This window comes from Sparus aurata, chromosome 21, assembly GCF_900880675.1.
Source record: "Sparus aurata chromosome 21, fSpaAur1.1, whole genome shotgun sequence".
NCBI lineage: Eukaryota > Metazoa > Chordata > Actinopteri > Spariformes > Sparidae > Sparus > Sparus aurata.
Genome location: NC_044207.1, coordinates 17,366,603 through 17,391,061, shown reverse-complemented (window position 1 = coordinate 17,391,061; position 24,459 = coordinate 17,366,603). Strand labels below are relative to the sequence as shown.

The 24,459-nt window shown below is 39.0% G+C and overlaps 2 protein-coding genes and 1 long non-coding RNA gene across 7 annotated transcripts in view; 1 reads left to right on the top strand and 2 right to left on the bottom strand.

Moving 5' to 3' along the window:
- Positions 1–14,511, top strand: part of LOC115573328 (uncharacterized) — a 20,218-nt gene extending 5,707 nt beyond the window's left edge. For 2 of the 3 annotated variants that reach the window (XR_003982256.1, XR_003982255.1), the window contains one exon: positions 2,743–2,892. This is a non-coding gene — a long non-coding RNA (uncharacterized LOC115573328). Of the gene's footprint in view, positions 1–2,742; positions 2,893–14,393 lie in introns of those variants that run through there. The other variant, XR_003982257.1, reaches the window with a different exon arrangement.
- LOC115573327 (nicotinamide riboside kinase 2-like) lies at positions 4,476–7,154 on the bottom strand. 2 transcript variants are annotated; one of them, XM_030404064.1, is made up of 8 exons: positions 6,956–7,154; positions 6,762–6,852; positions 5,902–5,950; positions 5,485–5,659; positions 5,301–5,372; positions 5,103–5,209; positions 4,898–4,983; positions 4,476–4,792 (listed from the first exon to the last, which is right to left on the bottom strand). In XM_030404064.1, the coding sequence occupies exons 1-7, from the start codon at positions 6,979–6,981 to the stop codon at positions 4,898–4,900; spliced, it is 606 nt and encodes a 201-aa protein (XP_030259924.1). In that variant the 5' UTR covers positions 6,982–7,154; the 3' UTR covers positions 4,476–4,792. The 2 variants fall into 2 exon arrangements, with proteins under 2 accessions (XP_030259924.1, XP_030259925.1); XM_030404065.1 differs by lacking the exon at positions 5,902–5,950 and having other exon boundaries at positions 6,956–7,153.
- LOC115573323 (caytaxin-like) lies at positions 9,398–24,459 on the bottom strand. 2 transcript variants are annotated; one of them, XM_030404059.1, is made up of 14 exons: positions 24,017–24,454; positions 23,475–23,691; positions 21,120–21,226; positions 17,929–17,987; positions 17,623–17,850; positions 16,873–17,031; positions 15,058–15,160; positions 14,683–14,814; positions 14,460–14,546; positions 13,197–13,295; positions 12,594–12,629; positions 12,443–12,490; positions 12,023–12,069; positions 9,398–10,153 (listed from the first exon to the last, which is right to left on the bottom strand). In XM_030404059.1, exons 3-13 carry the CDS (start codon positions 21,194–21,196, stop codon positions 12,030–12,032), a joined length of 1,068 nt encoding a protein of 355 aa, XP_030259919.1. In that variant the 5' UTR covers positions 21,197–21,226; positions 23,475–23,691; positions 24,017–24,454; the 3' UTR covers positions 9,398–10,153; positions 12,023–12,029. The 2 variants fall into 2 exon arrangements, with proteins under 2 accessions (XP_030259919.1, XP_030259920.1); XM_030404060.1 differs by lacking the exon at positions 23,475–23,691 and having other exon boundaries at positions 24,017–24,459.

Genomic DNA, 24,459 nt, shown 5'->3' with positions numbered 1-24,459 from the left:
TTGTTTTTATAAATGAATGCATGTCACTTTATTTACTTTGCTAGACTTCATTTATTCGTCAGAAACAGCGCACTGAATTAAAGCTAAAGTGATGAGTGACACTTTACAGTAACTATCATTATTAAATGGTGAGTTTGTGGCTAGTTACACTTAAATTAATAGCTTCATTTCACTGAAATCAAATAATAAAATGCTTTGTAAACAAGAAACAGTTGCGTAAAAAGCTTAATAAAGCATTTCATTGTTAACAGTGAATAAACTGCCAACTACATTTTAATTGACTATACTATGACTATTGACTATGTACCATCGATTAATGATGGTTATTAAAAAGTGTGACAATGTGATGTCAGTGAGTCAGATTTCAATAAATGCTTATTTTAATCTACAGTTCAGAGGCAGGTTAAAGGTGCACTCTGTATTTTTCGGGAAGAAGAGGGGAAAGATCTTCACTGACTGATTTTTAATGCCTGAACAAACTAAATAAACAAAGTCTTCATGGCTGAATAAATTGAATAAACATACTGACCTTAAGAGACACAGTTTCATACTGTTTTCCTTTGTTTATATGTGGCGGACCCTGCCACCTTTCTAGCCTCATACAGTGTTCTAGGACCTTATTTTCCTCTGAGAACAGCGTGTTTATTCAGTTATATGAAAAAATAAATATTAAAATTCTGAGTTTGAATTTCTTCTCCAAAACTACAAAATGTCCCTTTAATGTTATGGATTAAGTAGCAGCAAGTGAGACAAAATAACAGACAAAAAAATAGTATAACACAAATTAATACAAAGAAACACACTAAAAGCATATATCAGTATGTGTTGGATTGTAATAACCAGACTATAAAAACTGGCTGTATTTAGTTTAGTTTTGTCTTCATTTTATAGTGTCTGTATCTGCTTCTCTCTACAACTGGATTAAAGGAAGTTTGGCTTTTCGTTACACAACAGAAGAAAAAAGAACAACCTAAGAAACTGTTGTCTTATTCACAAGTAAAATGAAAACAAACACATTGATAAAAACATTAAAAACAAGCAAATAAAAAATGCTGGAAAAACTGGGGAGGTTACTGAGGATACTACATTTGGGACTCAAGGAGCTGCTGGGTAAAAAGTCTTTGTACTCCTTCAAGGTGCAGTGTATGAATTGTTTCACAGTCATTCAGTGCACACTGGCTGTGAGAGCCGACAGGAGAGGAGCTGGTCTGATTTTTCTCCTCAGTTGATGGTGTGAATTAGTAGAGTCTGATAGTTGCGTGTTTTGGCTGATATTACATTAAAAACAATTTTTGACATAAAGAATTGACATATTGGCTGATATACACATTTTTTTGTGCAAATGTGGTGATCAAATGCACTGAAACAGTGAACACCATCTGGAAAATAATGATGACTAACTACACCAAGCATCTTTTTCTGCATTTTCAGCACCGGATGTAAATTGTGACTTCTACCTAATCAGCCCCTTTAAATCATTGATGGACGCTCTTTACTTTGTATTACCAAAATGGGCAACACTTTACTTTGAGGCTATATTATAAATGTTAACCTTTAATGAATAGTTAATAACACATCATAATGTAGTTGTAAGCACTAATAACCTCCAGCTGCTCATACAGTGAGTGGAGGATGGTCTATAAAAAAAGACAACAAACAGTAAAACAATGCTGAGATAACATTAAATATTTCTTAATCTGAGAAAGTGTAATTGCTGACAAATACTACATATTCTTATACTCTTATTCCACTGGAACATTAAAAAAGTACTTTACGAATGTTTTTCGTGGTTGATTTAACTCTCTAATTTTTTTGTACACAGGTCTCCCTGAAAAAGAGATCTTGATCTAAACGTAAAATAAATATAAATACAACTACATGAAAGTATGTAATAAACCATTTATTAAAAGCATATGTGCTGCTGAAACATGTTAAAGTCAAGTGTTGTCCCAACATGAATTCAGTTGTTCGCATTATGTTCACAACGAGACAGCCGTAAATATTCCTGCCATTCATCAGTGGCATAACCACAAGTGTTCACATGCCTCAGGGGTCCTCACTCACTTAAACAGGGGGTCTGCACAGCATGTGACAGCCACTCATCTCCTACCTCTCCTCCCCAAATATGGACGCCCCAGCTGTTCCTCTCAGGGTTGTCATGACAGCAGGTGACGTCGGACCGCATGCCACCCCACAAGGTTCTCACCCTGGAGTTGGCATGTGGGGACGGGCCCCTGAGTCAGGCCAGGCCTGGAGTGGGTGTGTAGGTCAGTAATTGGCTGTGCGCTCGTTAAATATATTCTCCAGACACTCAGCCTAAATATAAACTGACAGAGCAGCCACCCTCTGCTCCGGGGGCCATCTGTTGGCATGTAAAGACTCCCAGAAACGTATCACAAGACTCTGTACACCCCCTCCAAACCCACCCACCCAACACGCGCTCTGTGGCTCTGGACCCTGAGACAGAGCTGGTACAGTGTGAGGATCTATTGAGATTTCAAAAAGACTGTAACACACCAAAGACTTGTAGATAAAATGATATGCTCGGACTATAAATCCTTTTGATGTCTGAGTCATCGCTGCTGTCAGACGTGAGTCATTTGTTTAATGGTTCGTGCTGTATCATCAGATAGAGGAATAAAACCCCTCAAGGTCACCATATAATTCACAGCGATTCTAATATTGAAACATCAATAAAAAGTGAGAATTTACCGCTCAGCGTTTCCCCTCATTTCTGTGCAGACAGTGTTGGGCTGAGGTTGGAGCGATGTGGGGGACTTCTGAAAGGACGTTTGATCTTTCAGCGAGGAGCTTTTTCACACCATGTCTTCATTCAATTGATGCCAGTGATTGAAATAAAAAAATAAAAAAAGAAGCTGGCTGAGTCTCAAAGAAGAGATTTTGCTCCCTTATTCTGCAGCGCTACAGGCTAGAATCTAGAAAGCTTATTTCATATTACTTGGTGAGTTGTTAGCACTGCAGGGAAGCGCGATAGTGAAGAATAAGTTCTTCAACTAAACGACCAGGACACATTCCGTTTATTGATATTTTCATTTAGTGCTTTGCAGGTGGACTTTATCCTGATAAATGTTCCTCATCATCTGATAAGGACCTTTATTTCATAGCTTGTTCATTATTCATTCATTCGTTTGTTCATTTTTGGTTTATTTTGCTCCTTTCGGTGTATGATTTCTGAAACAATTGTACAAAAATGCTATTCCTTTACCCAAAATTCCCATTCATTCTGAACAAACAGAACAAGAACAGGACGAAGACAAACTTAGATTACCTCACTCAGTGCTGTGACGGGATGCCTTTATGGGAACTACACTGGCAAGTGGATTCAGTCATTCATTAAGTTGTGACACACAAATCCTTCCTCTCCCTCAGTATTTTATAGTTGTGATATGTGTGTGCTGGGATGCTAGATTTTTAGCATTTCTTCATACAATCAGTAAAAGACGTTATAACAACAATTTACACAACTTTGGGGATGTTTTTAGGGAATGGTTATATTTTACATATCAAAGTTGTAGATGTGATATTAAAGAGAAAGAAATACGGCCTCATCTTTGCATAGGGAGTGGCATTATAAATCTAGTTCCAGGCACTGAAAGAGACGATTAAAAGTTAGGCATGTTTATAAATATGGGCGAGGATATTACAAAATCTATTATAAATGAAAAAAAAAAAAAACACACATCAACTTGTACACAAATTTTAAAAAGTGTGCATGATAAATAAAATGTTCTTCCAAGTCATCAGACATGCGATCTCTAAACACAGACAAATACAGTGATTATGGTTCTCCTCTCGCCAAGCCTGGAACTGCTGTATTCTGAACTCCTGACACTAAAAAAAGAGGAAATCTCATTGGACCCTAGCAGACGGAACTTTGGAGACATACAAGATCTGAATATGAGCTTAAATAAAAAAGGTTATTCGCGGACACAGCTGGGAAAAACTTGTTCTCCATTGCAGAGGCAACAATTTAATGAATAAAATTCCTGTAGTACACCTGAAAAGATCTTTTATTAATCAATATCAAACTTTATAAAGAAATATGGGGCTCTTTTGAGGCCTTACTACCATCTCTCACAGCCTCTTGACATTTGAGTTAGCATAAGACCTGCCCCATTGAACTCATTGTCTACCTAATGTTGAATTATATACTTTATTAACCTACTTATTAACAACTGAGATTCTGATCAAAGTTCTGATCAAACATCATTTTCATTTTCACCGTCCTGTAAACTAATAGTTCATCTATTGTTATTCAGAGGAAAACTTTCAAGCTCCTTTTATTGAGGCTCTAAATCTAATCTGGGTGATAAAGAGTCTCATTAAAGAGCAGCAGGATGTTATCAGTCATCCTCAGTGTGCGTAAACGTTTGTGTTGTAAAACCTGAAGCTCGTGATTCTGACCTTCATGGGAACTACATGGGTGTGTGTGAAGAAAAGACAGGAAACGTAAAGTGGATTCAGTCGTTTCATTTAGTTGCGAGACACAAATCCTTCCTCCCAGCTGGCTTTTTTATACTTTCGCATAAAACAAGATCAGAGTTGAGATCCGTCCCGGATGTTAAACACTGGGCAGTCCAGAGGTGGCTTATCTTTTAGAAAAATAGTTACACAGGATTATACAAAACACAACGCTTCTGCCGTTAGTTCTTCATAAGTTACAGGATTGACTATTTACAAATCAGGCTCGGATTACAGAACCGGTGTTACACATTGACGCAAAATGATATTTACAAGTCTATACACAATTCCCAGAGTTGTCCCCGTGTTGCTGCAGAAAAAGAGAAAAGAGAGAAGTTACTCACACTGAATGAAACGCTTATCTTTTATCTGTCAGTGAAAAGTAGAGGATAATATATTTTCTTTTCTTATTTACCTATAAGTTGTTCAGAAGGGAGTTCTGAATGCTTTCATATACTTTGTTGTAGATATCTTCTGTAGATGTCATTCCGTCAAGGTACTCTATCCAAGAAAAGGACACAAGAAAATGAGAGTCACTTATAACTTTATTTCTTAAGGAGAGCGGGAGATACTCTGCTGTTATGCTGATGTTATGGGTGTGGATATTTTCTTTGGCTTACCTATCCTGTCACAGTTGTTCTCCATCTCTTTCCTGTGTCTCAAGTACATGGGCCAGACGTGGCCATCAAACAGGCCTGGGGGGTCAGGGACTGTGTATGTCCTTGTACTGCAGGAATCAATCAAGTCACATTAGAGCCTGCCATGCCTCGTCTCACACTTCAGTGTAATTTGTCAAAGTCACTTTGAGAGCTTGTTACCTTCTCCTCCTTTTGCACTCCTCATAAGGAATGGAAATGTAGAAACATTTGTCATAGACGTCAATAATAGGCCTGCAGAGAGGAAGCCAGGCTCAGATTAGTGGAAAACTTTGGAGGTCAAGAGGCCTGTGGGTTAAATTTTAGAGCTTGTGTAGAAAAATGAGTAAGATGACAGGCGACTCACTTGTAGTTGTAGATGAGGAAGCCCTCCACGATGAGAATGTGGATGCCGTTCTCCGAGTCGGCTTCCTCAGCTTCAGGTGACAGGCTGACGCCGTGCGAGCGGGCGAACTTGACTGGGTTCTCCTGCCAGCCCTTCACAGTGCTGATCATAGCCTCCATGTCCAGGGCAGAGATCACTGATACAGAACAAGGAGAGAAAGAGAAGAGTAGGCTTCACCACACATGCAAATAACACTCCTCACCAATGTGCTTTAACACACATTAGTCACGAATGTTAGTGAATGTCTGTAGCATTCACAGAATAGATGATAGAAAATAATCACAAAGTTTAGGAGTGATTGGTTACCAAACTAGAGAATTGTGCAGGAAAGAAAATGTACATTACTGCATGGTTTTCCTACGGGAAATCCATTCTTACCATCCCACTGTCTAAAGCCGTCCTCCCCGACTTCTATTTGATCGGGTTTCTGAAATAACAGTCACCAATAAAACATTGCTGCAACCTAGTAATCAGCCGGAGTTGATCACACCTGGACAGGACAAGTCAAGGACTCGTCTCCACCAAAAGTATCGCACGGTGGCGGTTTTTGATAGCGGTTTAAATGTTTCTTTCCGATGTTGCGCTTGCGGAAATATTTCTTTTTTTAATATATGTATATATTTCAACACCATGCTGTTGCCTCACTTTGATGAGAGGGAGAGTGTTTTTAAAGATGTCTCGGTCTTCTTTTTCTTTTGAGAAAAAAATCTACCGGCCCTTGCAATCTGGTGATTATGATTTTTTTCTTGCGACCCTAGACGATCCTCGTGATGTTTTGCTTTAGCAGTAAAACATGTACGCGGTGCTGAATTTAAAAGCAATCGCCTATCGCTGGTCAATCAACCTTCACTGGCCCTTAATGCAGAATGAAAAGATGCATGTGATAGTTCTGAAATCTTCTAAGCTGGTTGCAAAATTTGGTTGAATTTGCAAAAATGATTTGTTGTCTGACTTTAAGTGGGGACGCTCAGCCCTTTCATTGGCTGTCCAGGAGACAATCAGCCAGATGTATTACTAGGCTACTGAGATGACAGGACATCTGCAGGTCAGACTGGTGAAAATTTTCTTTGGACAAAATGTCCTCAAGGGTAAATTTAGCATAGCAATTCAAATGACATCAAAAATAATACTTACTTCAACTCAATATTTATACATTAAAATAGTTAATATAGCTTATAGTTATAGCTTTAAACTCAACATAATAAACCACAATAAACTCACAATATAATTAGCCTTACCTTGAAAAAGTCATCCTGATGCACCACACAACAGTTGGGTAATGTCTTTAGTAGTCTATTTGTGAGAGTGGTCTTCCCACCGTTGGTCACTCTGAAATTAAAATACATTTCATGCCACACAGATGAGTTACACTCTGAGATTTCCCTCACTCCAATTTCTAGATAAATAGCTCAATACTTAAAATGAGACTTACCCTCCAATGCCAATGATGAACTTCATTTTTATTTCTGTGTATTGGTCACCTATGGAATTCAGTAAATAAAAGAAGGGAACCCAGCCAAAACAAACAATCTGTCAAAGGCTTCTTCTAAAAAAAAAAACCTTTCCTTCTCCTCTGTCTCAGATGTTCCCCCCTTTTACTACTTCATTGATAGACAATCTCTTTGCTGGGCATATATAGGATTTAGCTGCAACGTCACAGCCTCTAAAACCAATCAGCCCACTTTTCCTGCAGCCAATCGGATGCCGCCTTACAGGGTTGCAGCACCAACGGGAGGAGGACTAGGGAACGTCACATTTGCATGAAGTGGATCCCAAACTTTCCACCTGCTGGCAGGGGTCACTAGAACACTGGCCAAGCAAATGCAAATCCCAAACCCAGCACAGTTATTGGAAGATAATGGAGAAAAGGCTAAGCAGTGAAACACAAAATGAATTCTCTCTTTGGAAAGAGTCACAGCTACATGTGGAGTCTCTGACAAAGTACTTCTGCAGACTGTTACTGCTGATCGTTTAGATGTCATAAAAACTTTATTTATTCTTAATTCTTCTCTAATAATCTTTTACAATAAAACTTAAGACAAGTGATTTAAGTGCAGATTTAATTCAACATGAGGGGCTTTTGGTCTGAGAAAGGCAAGTGCTGCATATTGTACAGTCATAATGTGCTGTACTTCATGCCACAGCATGAAATTCACATCCTGTTACGGAAATATCTGCATCACAGCTCAGAGAGAAAGAAAAAAAATCTAATTATTTAGATTTTTCAGAGGAAAAACTTTCCGTGCTTAGGCAGCTCCAAGCGGCTGAAAATCTGAAGCGCTATATTTAGTCGGCTGCTGTGTGTCTGTCCGCTGCGTCACGCATATTTCTGATGCAACCTGCTCGAGTACATGGCAGCCAGCCGTGTGACCACAGTGTCCCGAGTTATGGCCATCTAAGTGCGAAAGAGGTGAACTTTGAGTCTTACTTATCGGAGCACATGGTTTCATGTTGCAGCGGCATGACAATCTCGAGTGAAAAGAGATGCCTCTCAACACCATGTGATGATAATATTTATTCTACCTCTTCAATCAAAAGCGATTGGCAGCTTTGATGCTGTATTAGTCTAAAGGCTGTGAACTTTAGACAACTAAAACACATCTCTGTAAGTAGCTGGTTTGGATTACAAAACTGTACCATACAGGCTCAGACATTCAGTAGGGCACCAAACCATGCGGTCCACCGTGTGAAGCATGTGGTGCACACACTTTTTCCTTCTTAGAGTCAGAAGACAGACAAACCTTTACATGACCAGCAGCTCGGTGAATGATTTTACTGTGTTACTGTTTTTGTGTGTCACAATTTAACTCTAATATTCAACCTGTTGAGATTATAACCAATATTTTATCCACTTCCATACATTTCCAGCCATATAGGAAGAGTTTAAAATTAGATGAGGGGATCAATGACACACTATGTTAACTATGGAGACAGAGCTAGGAGGCGATTAGTTAGTTCACTTATGTAATCATGTACAGGTTTGTTGGCTGCTTAATCTGTGGCCACGATGCACTTCATGGACTGGATTTTGTATATTGCATTTACTTTATTAATGGATGGCATTTAAGGAGGATTTCATGAAGTTGTAGATTGATGACGCAATGTGATTTTCTTGATTTATCTGTAGTTTGCCTAGTCATTGTCAGTCTTATATTTAAACTTGAAACTTGAAAAAAGACATTCAAAATGGTCTTATAACATTGTAAATTACAATGTTCACATTCTCCTGGTGAAACAGTGTGACAGTATGAAAAGAAATGTAGGCTACTTTAATCTGCATTTTTTAAATGCCGCTTTTGGTTAAAAGCTGTTTATTCTACAGTGGCTGCCTGAATCCAAGCCAAAGTTGCCAGTCAAAACAGATCAATACAGACAAATTAATACAAGTTCACATAATATTACAGAAAACCATCCGGAATGCTTTCATTGCTTGCAGTAAATAATACAAAAGATATTGTGGGTGACGAGGAATGGGTAAAGTGGGTGTTATGGGAAAAGAAACCTGCCACCAATACACATAATGTACCTCACCAGCCTGGGGGTTACATAAGAGTCTATATTAGTTAATGGTCAAAATGTCAAGGGAGCTGCAGGAGAAAGGAGTTTATTGAGGGTTATGTCTTGTGTTAATACCTTTTGATTACAGTAACATGACATTTACAAATAAAGAAAGGTCACTTCAGTGGAGCATGATGTTTGAATGACCCCTGTGAAGAACAGCACAGGGCTGTCAGGTGACACAAAGGACATTCACTGACTTGGCCAACACTCTCATAAATTATAAATATGCCCTTTAATAACTCTTCAAGACCTGTCAAAAAAACATTCTGGGTCAAAGTGGAACACTTCAACACAATCATGACAAAAGCTTTAGTCTCGTTCACTCATTTATTAATTTTTTTTTACAAACAGTAAATGGCACATTTTCATAAATAACACTTTTATCGATAAATCTGACTCTCTTTAAATATATTGCAATGTATTGTATAACAATGTATGACTTCCATCTTGGAAAAGTACCTTTGGAAACACGATGGCAAATGACTTAAAAACTGACAAATAGACGGAAAAGAGACGGAAGGATATAAACAAGCATGCCACCTGCATATCAAACCCTGGAAAAACTGTAACACACGTTTGCATCAGTAATATCCACTGGAGGTCTAAGAACAATATCATTGCACACTGTTTTTCAGTTAACGCCCATGAAACCAAACAACACCCATGCCATTCATATCAAATATCTGTGCAAACGCTTTCACAAAATAGATATGTATATATATACAAGTATGTACAATTTAAAACAAACAATATTCCCGGCTTGAGTATTCATCCATGTAAATCATTTTTAAATCATATAGTTGAAGTCATGCTGTAGATAAAGCTCATCTTGACATGCAGGGAGCTGATAATTTTTGATTTAGCTCTATCGTCTAATGCATTGGTGTAAATTTACTTTAAGTTAGAAGCAAGCATGTCACTGAAGGTTATGTTTCTGAGAAATGATTGTCTTGCAGTTAATGGATCCAGTCAGGAGATTTAATCCTGTGCGACATGCATGTGACGGTGGTCCAGGTTGACTCCCATGTTAATGAATGAATGTTCCCCACTGGTTCTTCAATTTAAAGCTCTGTAATGTAAATACAGACAGTTTCAGTCTCTTTCTTTGTCCACCACCTTTGTCCTGACAAATGTCAGGTGACATTTGTGCATCTCCACAAACAAAACATTTCTTACATAATCCTGGAATTTGTCAGTAGGTATGTACAAAGTCTAAACTAAACCCAACTTGACACATATCAGGTTAGCCTATTTATTTTCCCCTTGCTTCCTCCGTTGGCATTTAGTTAAGAGATGGTGCCTGTATCCATTCCTGGGATGTCAGCCAGTCCTCCGGCTGATAGCTCCTTTGATATATGGAGGCTGATAGGACTGGTCAGCAGCACAGGGGTGCACAGAAGGGGGGGGTGAGTTTCTAAAATAACCCACCTCACCCTGCCTTACACACCCTGACTTGCTGTGGTGGGTATTTCCCCCGATTTCAGGACAGGCTGTGTGCGTCGTGGATCAATTTGCCAGACCGCAGTTTGTACAAGTCATTAAAAATAGAATTGATTGGTTGTATGGAGGCAGGCTTAAAGAGACAAGCAGCTGCGATTTATGTAACAGGTTGTTCAGTGGCAATGTGATGTTGGAAGATCAGCTAACATTTCTTGGAGTCGATCGCAGTCTGAAATTTAAAGAACTGAAACATGACTTGGCGAAAGAGAAAATGAGCTGGACTTGATGATTGATAGTAATCTGGTGGTACTATATTTCATGGCATGAAGAGGGACACGTCTCAGAGCGCACAACAAAACACATGATTGTTTCTTTACTTTTATAGCCCTTCATTTATCTAATATTTTGAGGTAATTCACATCTTCAGAGTCCCATGAAAGAAAGAAAGAAAGAAAGAAAGAATTAGTGGATTGTTAGACTAGCTGATTTAAAGAAAATCAAACTATTTTTCTTTTTTTTTCTTTAAATCTAACTATTTTGATAATCTATTAATCAGTGATTTCAGCTTCTTGAACAGATAGATGTGCTGTTTTTCTTTGTCATTCATGACAGTAAATGAAGTGTCTTTGGGTTTTGGTCTGCTAGTTTGACAAAATGTACAATTTGGGAAACTGTAATTTCTTTTAACAATTTGACATTTATAGATTAATGATTAATTCATAATGAAAAATAATTAGTCGCAGCCCTGAAGTGATAATGTGATTAATGTATTCAAAGAAACCGGTGTCTCCTTCAGCGTCCTCCTGAGGCTGACTATCCATTAACAATTTTATTATAACATTTTAAATTTAATTGATCTATGACTATGAGAATTTTCATTGTTGATTGCTCTTCTGATTATTTTCTTGATAAATCGGTTCTTTGTTTGGTCTATAAAATATCAGAAATTAGCTAAAACATTTCTAATATCTGAGAGGTTATGTCATCAATCGTCATGTTTTGTTCAACCAACATTCCAAAACACTAGGTATGGTTTTCGATAATTAAGATTTCATTCACTAAAATGTAGTATAATATAAGTCATAGAAAATAAACTAATCTTTGCAGCTCTATTTGTGACTGAAAAATTAAAGGAGCTGTATCTTTTTTGGAGGAGAAAACTGTTATCTGAGCCCCCCTCTCATTCTTTCTGCTTGCGACTGGACTCACTCTGATACTGTCAATTGGATCTCGGAGCCCCTGAACTGAGAACTGACCCTTTAGACCTTTGGTCAGTGACCCAACACTACAGACAGGCTATCGTCCAACATTTAGCTGATTTACTGTATCATGGCTGTTTTTGTACCCAAGCGTGTGTGTATGTGTGTGTGTGTTTGTGTGTGTGTGCGAGCTGAAGAGAACATTTCTCTGTATGTCACAGATTAATTACAGAGGGCTGACATTACAAACCAGCCTGGATGAAGTTGGAAAAGGTAGTTAAGTTCACGACGACCCTTACCTTAATGTCAAATGTCACGGCCAACCTCTGTGATCATTGACTTTGGCCTGGAAATAACAGATTAAAGTTAAGCCAAAAATAATATAAATGTTTGGCTTGCTCATGTCACCCATATTAGGCTATGCTTTCTGTTGCCAAAATGCATGTAGCTGCAGAAGCAGCTCACACTTAGAATTCTGCACAGATTTGCTGTTTCACATGTTTTTTACATTTTAATACTAATAAAAGGAACAGCCTTATTCCAGTATCTCAAGAACAGTAAGTGAAAATAAAACGGTTTCAGAATTCTTCTAAATGAGAGAATTAAAAAAAAAGGCTGAACTATTTCAATGTTCCCGTACTGCAGTGCTGTGGTAAAAAAAAAACATTTGATTCATCCAAAAATGGCTTAGGACTGTATGTACTGCAAAATGAGGTCACCTTTCTTTAGGCGGTGTTGGGTTTGTCTGCTGCTGCTCTTGCTCAAGTCTGCAAGTAAGACAGGCAAATATGTATGTAAACTGACGCAGGAAAAAGAGAATGCATTAAATCTCTTTATAAAAATAAAATCACACAAGAGTCTACTGCTGACCTTTCTCTTTGTGCTCTTATCTTCTCGTCGTCATACCTTTAAAGAAACAGAGAGAAATCATGCGTCATGACATACATACAACATACTTCTCACAGCTAGTACAAAGAAGTTAAAAGTGAACTCCAGCATGTTGGCTCAGATTGTGTCTGCTGTCGTAGTTTGGCTCCGTCTTCTGTGTTACTATTACTGGATTCACTGCAGTGTTTCTCAAAGTCTCTTGTTGGGAGATTCAGCCGGCTAAATATGTTGACTTACAGCCACCGACAGATATTAGTTTTCATATGAACACCAATATTTCACTGGTTAGAAAACTTCGTCTATTGTACACTGTTTAGGACTTGGCTGTCATGTCTCTGCCAACTTGATCGTCTACTTTTCCACCTGTCCAAGATCATTCAAATAAAACACTATATTGTACATTCAAATAAATGCTAATAATTAAACATACTTATCATTAATGAGTTAAGGACAGAGTTAAGGACACAAGTCTAAGGTTTAGTTCGATCACTGTACTACTAGCAATCTTTGTGCGCAGTACTTAATGTGAGCTGTGATAGACTCAGGGTGTCTCAACAGCGACCCTTGGTGGCTCAGAGTACTTACTGCAACACACACTCGGGGATCTGCACGTGCTCCATGGGGATGATCTGGCTGAGTTCCTCCAGGGTGTGAACGTACCGGATCTTATCCATGAACTTCACGCTGCAGAAACCGTGAATAACATACACATTATCGTCAGAAATGATCCTGTCTGAAAACTTCTCTCATTCTTTTCACACAATTAGTGCAATAAGAGTGAAGTCAATTTTATTTATACAGCCAAAAATCACAATCACATTGCCTCACTGGGCTTTACAATCTGTATAGTGAATGACATCCTCTGTCCTTAGATCTTCGATTTGAAGTGAGGGAAAAAAACAAAACAAATGTAGAATGTAGCAGGGACAAAAAACCAGGAAGAGCCACACGCGAGGGATCCCACTGCGAGACAGACAGATGCAATAGATGTCGCGTGTACAGAACAGAACAACAAAATACATACAGAATACAATGACAAAAAAGTGGGGGGCATGTGGGTCTATTTATTATAATAATGCAAATTGACATGGATGTTCATTCAAAGCCTCACAAGGATTATTTTAAAAGTTCAATAAATCCGTTTTTATAGCTCTCCCACTTCCTTTTAGCGTAAAAACATGTTTATTTAATAAGAGATTTACATGTGGTTGGAGCATTTATGATCATGGAAAATGACCCGTGTTTAGCAAGAGGGCTCATTTGAGAAATGGCCACTAACTGGGACGAGCTAACTATCAACTATTCAAAACAAACTATGACTGTATTTTTTTAATGCAATTAGGTGAATTGCACCTAATGTTAATATTTCAAATAGACTTACGTTTCCCATGTTAAAAACGCACTTTAAGTTAACTTAGCCTACATCTCCTCCAGCAATGATGTGCAGCAGAGTACTCCTTGCTTGCATGCTGCTACAAACTTATTTCAAGAAAGGGCTTGTGTGATTTTTGAGGTACGATGCGTATGACATAATTCAAAGAACACAATGGACTCATAAAATATTGAAACAACATTAATGAAAATAAAAGTATTGAAATAATAGAATAAAAGCAAAGGTTATAAAAATCTGGTGGGGCGTCTTAATTATTGGGTTATCTTGAGATATCAAAGCTCATTTTCTTGTGCAAGAACAACACTTCTATGGTTTGTGACAGTCTGAATCTACATGCAACTGAATCATTATGTCATGAGCCCCTATTTCATCTTCCTTTTTGTTTGCAGACAAGATGCTCATAGAATACATCACTCAGAGGAAAGACGATGAAACCACAATGAACGAATCCTCACCTGATGAAAGGTCTTGAGATGGCCAGGACAGTCCGTATGAACCATGTTGGGTGAGCAATGATGAGACACTTTAGATTCTTCCTCAGTCTGCAGGAAACATTTCGATGTATCATTTATCATATCATCATTTATCTTTACCTTCATCATCAGCAATATTAGTTTTACATTCTTGAATATGTTCTCATGTCCATCCCAAACTGTTCTGATATAGTGTCAGTCTTACTTCCTGTCAATCATCTGGTAGCATCTCTTCAGCCAGCTGATGCCGGGCATCTTCCTGCGAGGAGTTGCTCCGTTCATGTAAACAATCATATAATCTTCGGCCACCAGCAGCTCCAGGCTGCTCACAACATATCTGAAATATCAAAATTCTTAAATCTAAAATCGATGTTGCCTTTTGATTTCTAGCATGTGAAGTTAATAATCATTTCAAACATGATTTGACAGGCACAACCCATTAAACATTTTCTCCAGTCATATCCTATGATCAATTATACACTGGAAAACGGAAGAAAGTAGAAAAAAAATATTACGAGATGGCTCATAATACAGTATGTCACTTTCAAAGTCCCTTGAGATAGACCAGACTGGAGCTTACAGGAAGAGATTCTCCATGATGTATGTGTAGTCCTCACAGCTGCTGTCAGGGAGATAGCAGGCAGCAAACACAATGATGGCATTCAGACCCTCACCGTAATAACCTAAGAGGAGAGAGACACACATTCAGTATGATGGCCTTTGTTTCACTGACTACATTATCTATATCATAATATTACATTTTATTACTTTCAATGTAGCCTTGTGTAATTAAAATTGCCAGGTGTGCTTTTTGCATGCTTGCTGAGAGCAGGTGTTTGTGGACTTGGTCTGGTTAACATCATTAAAGTTACATTTCAGTGTGATGCACTGAAGTTTCCATTGTTCATGATATGCCATATAAGTGGGTTTGTTCTGATTGTCCTTTTCTTCTTCGAGTTTTAATGTCTGTGGATGGTCTGAGTGCTTTCATGCTTTTCAATCCCTGACAAGATTATTAAAATCCTGTTGAAATCTTTGTAATGACTAAGGCTGAATGATTCAATCAAATTCAAATCAACGCGTGTCAATGGTTTCTAAATTCAAGCCGTCTTCCTAGTGTGACTTTCATGCTTGCCACTCAGAAGCGCCGTGCTCCTCGTGAACCAATCATCCCCGCCAAGCAGACGTGGTTGAAGGCGGCTGGGTATACGCCTACCAACAACAACAACACGTGAAACCCAAATAAAACTTTTGATTTGTGGTGCAGAAAAATGGCGTCCTCTGATCCAGCAGCAACCTTGAATAATTTAGTAACAAAGACAGGCGGCACTTCAGTGATATTGACGTATTTCAGGCTGCGAAGACACTAACTTATTTAACATCCAATATTTAGATGCTGCTCCTGAGCCTGACACATTTCAGTGTCAGAAACGTCCTATTATTCTCTTGTTGAATGTCTTTGTTATTTGTATTTACATTACTTTATTCATAAAACTTAAGTCACAATTTCTGTGATAATTTTGTGTTTGATTGTTATATGTTCCACTCCAATCAAAAAAAACAAAAACAACACTGGTTGCAGCAATTCAGCAAGTTTTTGTGTTTTCCTTAGAATACTGATCAGTTCATATTTTGATCGTATATCAATGTGTTAATGCTCCATCACATTTTAAATCTATTACACAGTGAATAAGAACTGAAGTTTGACTTCGCAATCACGATACTGGTCAGAAAAATCGCAACAAGATTTTTTTCCCAAATTGTCCAGCCCCAGTTAAGACTGGTACAAAAGCGTTTTAAAGGTTCAAGAGCAAAAAAGGTTTACACACCAAAATCTATCTGAACACACTATAATCATATCTATCTTTTTTTATTTTCAAGTTTAGCACAGCAGAATTAAATGCAAGGTTTTGGCGGTATGTCTTCTTCAGGATGGAAAGTTTTATGTTACCAACCACATAAAATCATTTCAGCTGTAACAAGTGACAAAAAAATAGAAAAAATATAGTCAGTATACATCAGTATAGTAAAGTACTATTAAACAACACCACAGCTATAGCCTCTTAACTGATCATTAAGTTGAATCAAGCCCTCTAGAATAGTTTCAACAAAAACTTAACATAAACTAAACACGATGGCAAGATTTATTCCAGGACCTATTAGCTTTAGCTAGCTGTACCAAATAAAATGACAACTGAGTCAATGTCCCAATACAACTCCTATCCTCATGCATTCTCTTTGACTTTTCTGTTTGACTATAATCTGATTCATCCCAGCTCTCTTTAATTGAGTGCATGGGTTTTTCCTTTTTGCATTAAAAAAATGATAAACAACTTTGATCTAAAATTGAATCTCAACACACACTAGAGGTATTTAGATAAACTCTTTTACTAACCTCCATGTGTGACCACCCTCAGGTATGGTCTGATGACCTGCATGTCAATCCGCTGCTCCTGGTCACCGATGATCACTGTTCGCCACAGACGACCGGATGAGTCTCTCTCCTCTTCACTTTCACCTGGAAGACGCTTGGCAGTGGCCACAGGAGTGTCATCTAGGCACAAGGTGACACAACAGCGTTTCTGAAACTTCATTTGCCACTTCCACTAACATATTTTAGAGCATTAGAGCCAGGGAGTTAGTATAAATGTCTGCAATAAAACCTTAACATGATTCACAGTGAGTGACAGTTTCCACAAATACTTGTCTGGTCTTTGCCAAGCAGAATCGATCTAATGAAATGTTATCGGGAAACAATTGTAATTTTTCACACTTAACCTGTAAATTTTGCACAGCTCCCACAATGGTATTCTCACCACAGGCTTAGTTTACAGGTTGTGGACAAAATAAAAGGTTCACATGGCAGAATTTCGCAAACATGGCAGTATTTTGCAATTCAATACAAAATGGCCCAACAATAAATGCTGCATGTGTGAGGATTAAAATACTCGTATCCTACTGATCCTCTCTGAATCACTAGTACAGTTTTTGTTGGCTGTGGAAGATATGTGTCAGTGTTTGTTTTCATTTTTAATGTATTTGACAGTTGGCTGCAATTTTTGACTGCAAAGCCAGATATGCTTCTTAAATAAATTCCAACACACATCCCACATACATCTTTCTAAAATGATCAGTGTTGTCTGACCTTCCCACTCCAGCTCGTTGCCGTTGTTGATGAACTCCAGTGAATCAGTCTCATCAGGAGTCTCTATGTCGTCTACATTGATGTCCAGGTCATCAGGCGTTTCCAGGAAGTCGTCAGAGAGCACTGACCCCTCGCTTTGATCCAGGGAAAGATTCATGTCAGGGGCGACCAGAGTGCGGCGCTTACGCTGGGCCATGGACTCGCTCACATTCAGACTGGTGGGAGGATCTGGACAGGCGGACCAGGAATGTTTAAATACAGAACAAAGTAAAAAATGCATTTAGTGCTGTGTATGTATTTGCTTACTGGTTCTGGTGTCAGTGAGGCCACATGAGGAATCAACATATCCATCCTCTGGTAGTGGCCTGCAGAGAAAAACACCAATATACAGAATAAATCCGATAAGATTGAAAACAATAATGATAAAAAATAAAATTACATATAGAAAGTTAAGTGTCCCTTTGGCCCATCACTCTCCTGGTGTGAAGTTAAAGATTTTTTGGTCTTTGGCTAAAGGCATTCACACTATCTTCTGGAATTTCTTTTTCTTTTTATTATTATTCTTCCGTACGTTTTTCGGCACCTATCTCCTCCTACATACTTTGAATTTTTGAAAGTATTGAAACCATTCATATATCAAAATGTTCAGCTTTTTAAGGACATTCCTGCTATTACTTTTGGCTTTTTTATCTTTTAAACTTTTGGAAATATTCAGCTTTTTCTGCAAAATTTTGCCCATTCATCCTTATGGGGAATTTTGTTCTTTTCAGCTTTTTACTTCAACTTTTTCAGAAATTTAGCTTTTTCCCCCCAAAAATTTAACATTGAATCAAATGGGAAAATCTCAAATCCATATCAAAACTCATCGACTTTCAACCTCTTCTTGTTCCACGTACGCTGAGCTAGAGACACCATTCCAACTTCAAAAAACTCACAAGACCTTGCACTATTAGTGACGTATTCAGTATTTAATATAAAATATAGTACGGAGTTGAAATGGTCGCAGTTTTAGTTTTAAGAATTTTTAGCTCCTTTTCTGATTTTATAATGGGTGTATATTGCATCAGCTTGAGTGCGTGACATCATCGCTAGAGTGGAGAGCAGCTTCAATATATGCATAGAAATGTAGGAAATCTTGTTGCGTGTCAGCTGATGGTCTTATTTCAGATGTAGGACTTACAGTTTTGGATTTAGAAGCCCGAGAGCGACAAGAAGTCCAGCAGCTGCCCCAGAAGCCGCAATGTTAATTTTGAGGCTACATTTCTGGAGCAGAGCAGACGGTACCTGATTTGTCTCTCACTTTTCTGCCCTAATTTCTCACTCGACAGAAATAAAAATGACTTGACCGAGTTCAGCCATGTCTCCTCTCACTCACCATATAAATATTTTGGCGATAACCATTACAGTTTTTTCAAAAATCGCAGGGGTTTGGGAGGAGTTTTCACATTCATTTTTATGGGGACATTTTCATCTGCCTCTGCTACTTCTCCACGTGTGTATCTGAAGAATGCGTGTGTAGTGCATGAGCTAGAGTGCGTAACATCATCGCTAGAGTGTAGAGCAGCTGGAAAATCTGGAGAAAGAATTCTCTTCAGCTGGATTTGGATCCCACATCTTTTACTTTACATAGACAATATGTACATAGAAATGTAGGAAATCCTGTTGGCTTGCTTCATGGTTGCTCCTGCTCCAGCGTATGTGCAGCCATTTTAAGCTCTTTCACCCTTTAACTTTTTTACATTTTCATCCCTTTTCACCTTTTAAAGCTTTTTCGGCCCTCTTATTCTACAGCTTTTCATCCTTTTCTCACCCTTCTAAGCCCTTTCAGCCTTTAACTTTTCAACTTTTTAGCCTTTTTTCACCATTTTAACCCCTTCCAGCCCTCTTACTCTACAGCTTTTCATCCGTTTTTCACCTTTTAAAGCTTTTTCGGCCCTCTTACTTCATCCTTTTTAACCTTTTAATACTTGTTCGGCCCTCTTACTCTACAGCTTTTCATCCATTTTTCACCTTTTTAAGCTTTTTTGGCCCTTTTATTCTACAGCTTTTCATCCTTTTTCAACTTTTTAAGTTTTTTCACCACTCTTATTCTACATCTTTTCATCCTTTTTTCACATTTTTAAGCTCTTTCAGCCTTTAACTTTTCACCTTTTCAGCTTTTTCATACATTCAGCTTCATGTTCAGCTACAGAAACTGTTCAGCTATCAATATGTTCAACTTTTTAAGCTCTTTCATCCTTTAACTTTTCAGCTTTTCAGCCCTTTCAGCTTTTATGGCATTTCAGCTTTCAGCTTTTCGGCAGTACATTCAGCAGATTTCACTTTAGCCTTTAGTATTCACACTGTATTTTAGCAGGAAATGCAATTTTTCTAGTTTATAAATTCATTTCTAAATAAACTACAAAGTATGAACAGTTGTTTCTCACATCTTTTCCCTTGGGCTTTTATTCTTTAGGAGTGTCTTCATTGTGATTTAACTCCAGTGTGTCCTCAAAAACAATATGTGTCGTCTTAGAAAGCAACAACAATAATTACCAACTCCCCTCTGACATTATAATAAGACAGCTGAACCCTCGGTGCTGGGGGACAAGAAGGCTCCATTACAGTTGATAGCACTGATACAAACACGCACACATACACAGACATACAAACAGACGGAGAAAGACACAGACATTAACACAGTCATGCATGAATAGACAAACACACCCTAAAACAACCACAAGTATGGGCTAGCTGATGGAGCAGCGGAAATAATTGCTGTTATTATGTTGTCAGAGGCTTTATAGAGATACGTTAAAGACAGCAGCAACAGATATTTAACAGTGGATTAAACAGCGGGGAGGAAAAAAACAATTTGCAGTGTAGAAGCATCTTGAACATTTCTCTATAGCACTCAGGTTACAACTATGTTCAGTTATATTCTAGCAAATTATACATACTGAAATAAGAACTGTGCATATGTGTGACATATAGAGAAATAGTAAAACAAAAACAGTTAATTTGCTTTTCCTCCATTCCAATTATTCCTCTTCCATTATCTAATTTCATTACATGTATCTGAATTAGCCACCGACTTAGACATGCTGCAGACAGACACCAAAATGGAGAATAATCTACAATAAACTGTATAAATATATATTGTGGTTACACTGGATGCTCTTGAATAACACATTTCCTCCTCTGTAGAAGTGTTTCTTGTCAGTACAGGAGTGTGGGTGGTTTGGTTGACTATTTTTCCATTGCTGGATGCTGCTAAGTGTTTGATTCTCTGTTTTTTTTTTCCTCCATGTTCGCTGCAGTTTTGTTCACTGACTTGACACAGCCCCATCACGTAACACATGACGACTACATCAAGGAAAGAACACACCTGCTGCCTCTCAGCTTTCAACGCACGTGACAATCATCAGAGCTGGGCCTGTTTGCCAAAGCCTGTGTACAAATCGCACAAACTACACACACACACACACACACACACACACACACAGATACACAATTACCTGGGGAAGTCCTCATCCTGCCACTCATCCTTCACCTCCATGCTGTCCATGCGTAAAGTGGCTTCTGCTGTACCCATCCTCTGCCAGGGAGGACAGGCTTCAGCTCACTGTCGTTGACAAGCACATAAAACAATGCCATTCAGTTGGAACATGAGTGTTACAAGCGTGTTAAAACACGCAGCACTTGTAGCTGTCTCAAACGGCCACTCCACCCACTGTACACCGCACTGATGACTTAAACTTAAATGAAGCCGGAGCTACAAAAATTCAAGGTGTGGAGTTTGAAAGACGTGGGTGTTTACCAGACAGGGAGGGTTTAATGACAGAACAATCCAGTTGCCTTATGGGAAATGTAGAACTGATTTTGTATTATTTTTTTAACCTGTATCACACAGGTCCAACAACCTTATAGAAGCGATATGCCATGTTGCTGGAGTATGGATGTAATGAAGAATCCAGCCAACAATCTTGCCTTATCGGCAACTTTAATCTCTGATATAACACATTGCCAAGTGTGAACTGCTGGTTAGTTAGCCCAAGACAAAATATGTTTTCTAATTTCTTAAAACACTATGGTTAATTTGTTATGGGTAATGATGTTGTGAAATAAAAAAAGTGTAAAAACTCAGTCCCAGTGGCTTTCTGTTCCCTACATCCCTAGAGTAAGAGACAAAAATAAAACATTGCTCATACAGCCCCTCAGGGTGATACAAACAAATGATACGTGCCATCGTAAAGCAGATGGTGATCTCAACTTCCATATTTTACATAACCAAATCAGAAATGACAGAAGTCTCTCCATCCAACACTGCATGTCTTTTTATAAGCGTGTGAAGTAGAGCTTTGTTTCTCGTGTCTGGGTCAGTTGTTGCAGGCTAGATTAGTCGTGCACAGAACGACAGCATGTGTGAGTCTCTTGTCAGAAATGTGCGTATGGAGGAGGAGCGTCCGTCCTACATCACAGTCCCAGCCAGAGTTCATGCTATGGCAGACGTTACTGCAGTCCATTTATCCACTGGAATGGCACTGATAGGCCATCAGTGCCTATACTGGGACAGGCACATGCCTTCAGGCCACATGCTGTCGTGTTGTGATTGGATGATTGGATGATTGGATTCTAAATAATGAAGGAGAATGTGTTTACACTGCATTATCCCATGAGAAAAGTTGGAGTGTTTGATGTAGGACTGCTGGGGAACTCCTGAAACACCACATCAATGAAGACCCTTTCAGCTACATCTCCCTTTGAGTAACATTCCTCTGTTCTCACACTCTTTCTGAGACGGAGTGATCATTTTCTCTGCTGGATTAAGAATGAAAGAGGTTGTGTGATTAGCTGAGAATAAAGTAGGGGAATTCTCACACCAGATCAGTGTGTGTGTATTGCTGCCTGTGCAGATGTCTCTTGTCAAGGCCTGGAGGCTCATACATTGAACTGCTGATTGATGGACAGTAAGTAATGATAAAGTAAAAATAGCACGTTTGGTAGGGGATTGGAGTCCATATGGCAGAGCAGCCTTCGTTTTCCAAACACTGTCTTGTGAGCTGTTCACTGTGCTGTGCTTATCAAACCAAACACTTACTAATCTGTCAAAACATTAAAGCTGAAAGACACAGTGATACTTGCTTGTTTTTTAACAAGTGACTTTCTTTGACATTTAATAAGCAGAATGTAAGTGAAGCAGTAGAGCTTACACTTACACTTATACTAACTAACACAGTATTCTCTCTTCCTCTACATTATGAAATCATTTATATGGTCTGCAGCTTGGAGATAAGCATCAACAGAGGTACTGATGGTACGGGGCAAGGCAAGGTGAGACATCATGATCGAGTACAGCCTTTTTTTTTAGCAAGACTGATGGTAATTTACAGACAAGAGAACAGTGATGTAGAAAGCCTGTCATAGTGACAGGGATTTCTACATGTATATATAACACTCAGATTATCTGCTTCCTCAGGACTGAGTGGCTGTGGTTTGACAGATCTGATTAAAATGTTGCTAAATCCTGATCAATACACGACAGAGAAACAGGGAAACATCTCAACTGAAAGTGGTTCTAAATTTGGCAGAGAAAAGTGTGTTCATGCATGTTCCTTTCATCCAGAATCCTGATTGAGAAATGACATTTTCAGGGCCTTAAAGTGTGTGTGAGAGGAGAGTAGCTAATCTGTCACGACCGCCATCCTCTCTCTATTTGACAAATGGAAACAGACTCTCTCTCAGTAATAGCAGTAGCCGATGAAACGAAGGATTAAATATCGTGTTATCGATTGAGACTCTGGCCTGGAAAAACGCACTACATCCTGTCAAAGCCTGAAAAATCCTGTCTCGTATAAAGGCAGGGTACTCACATTGTGTAATTAAGAACACTTCCTCTGCGCTGTTTTGAAGTTGGATTTCAGATGCTCCTCTCTCTTGTCCTGCTCTTCCTCCTCTTTAAATCTGCCTGAGCAGAGTGAGGGTAACCACTGTTTACATCTGCAGGTGGGACCCTCTTATGTTCAGGACCCAGTCTTCTTGCTCTTTACTGATGCTGTGAATGGAGCCTGAGAGAGAAATTGTGTCTTCCTGTAGAGAGGAGAACAGTTTAGAGAGTCAGGGTCATTGCACAGCCAACGCCATCCTGCTTTCATCTTTTCAGTCTCCTCTGCCGGTCGGATACCGTGCTGCTTTTTGAACAAAAGATAATCCTCGTCCAGGGCTTTTAGCTCGCCTCATGACGATGACTCTCCATCTCTTTTCCTCCTATTTATTTCTGCTTGTCTCTGCTGAATCCCCCCCTCCTCCTCCCCCCAACAACACTAATGCCCCCACCCCAGGCTCTAATCCTGCTGTGATGATGTCAGCCGTATGGGTGCTGTGTTATGGTGGTTATGTAATCACACCTGCCTACCTTCTCTTTGATTCTCTTCGGCCGCTTGCAGTCAAGATCAGCTGTTATTCCTCCCCTCACGTTCAGTCCGTTTTGCATCCATGATTTAATATGTTTTTATCCTCCTGCGAGCTGGAAAAAATGGACGTTTCGACCTTACCACTGTTCCCTGGCAACAGCATCTTCCCCCCTCACATACACAGCCTCGCTCTCTCTCTTGCTTTTTCTCACCATCTCTTTTAAGCTCTCTCACTCATGATGAAACCCCTCCTCCACATAAATTTCCCTCCTTTTCTCCTGCTCGCTGGCTGTGATGCTCACAGTCCCCTCCTTTCCATTCCTCTCTCTCTTTCTTTCCGTCTCTCCTCACAGCTGCACTGAGCTCTGGCCGATGTCAGTGGCATCTCTCTAACATTGTGCTCAGCGGCCCAGAGGGGGCAGCCACAGTCTCCTATTCTTCTCCC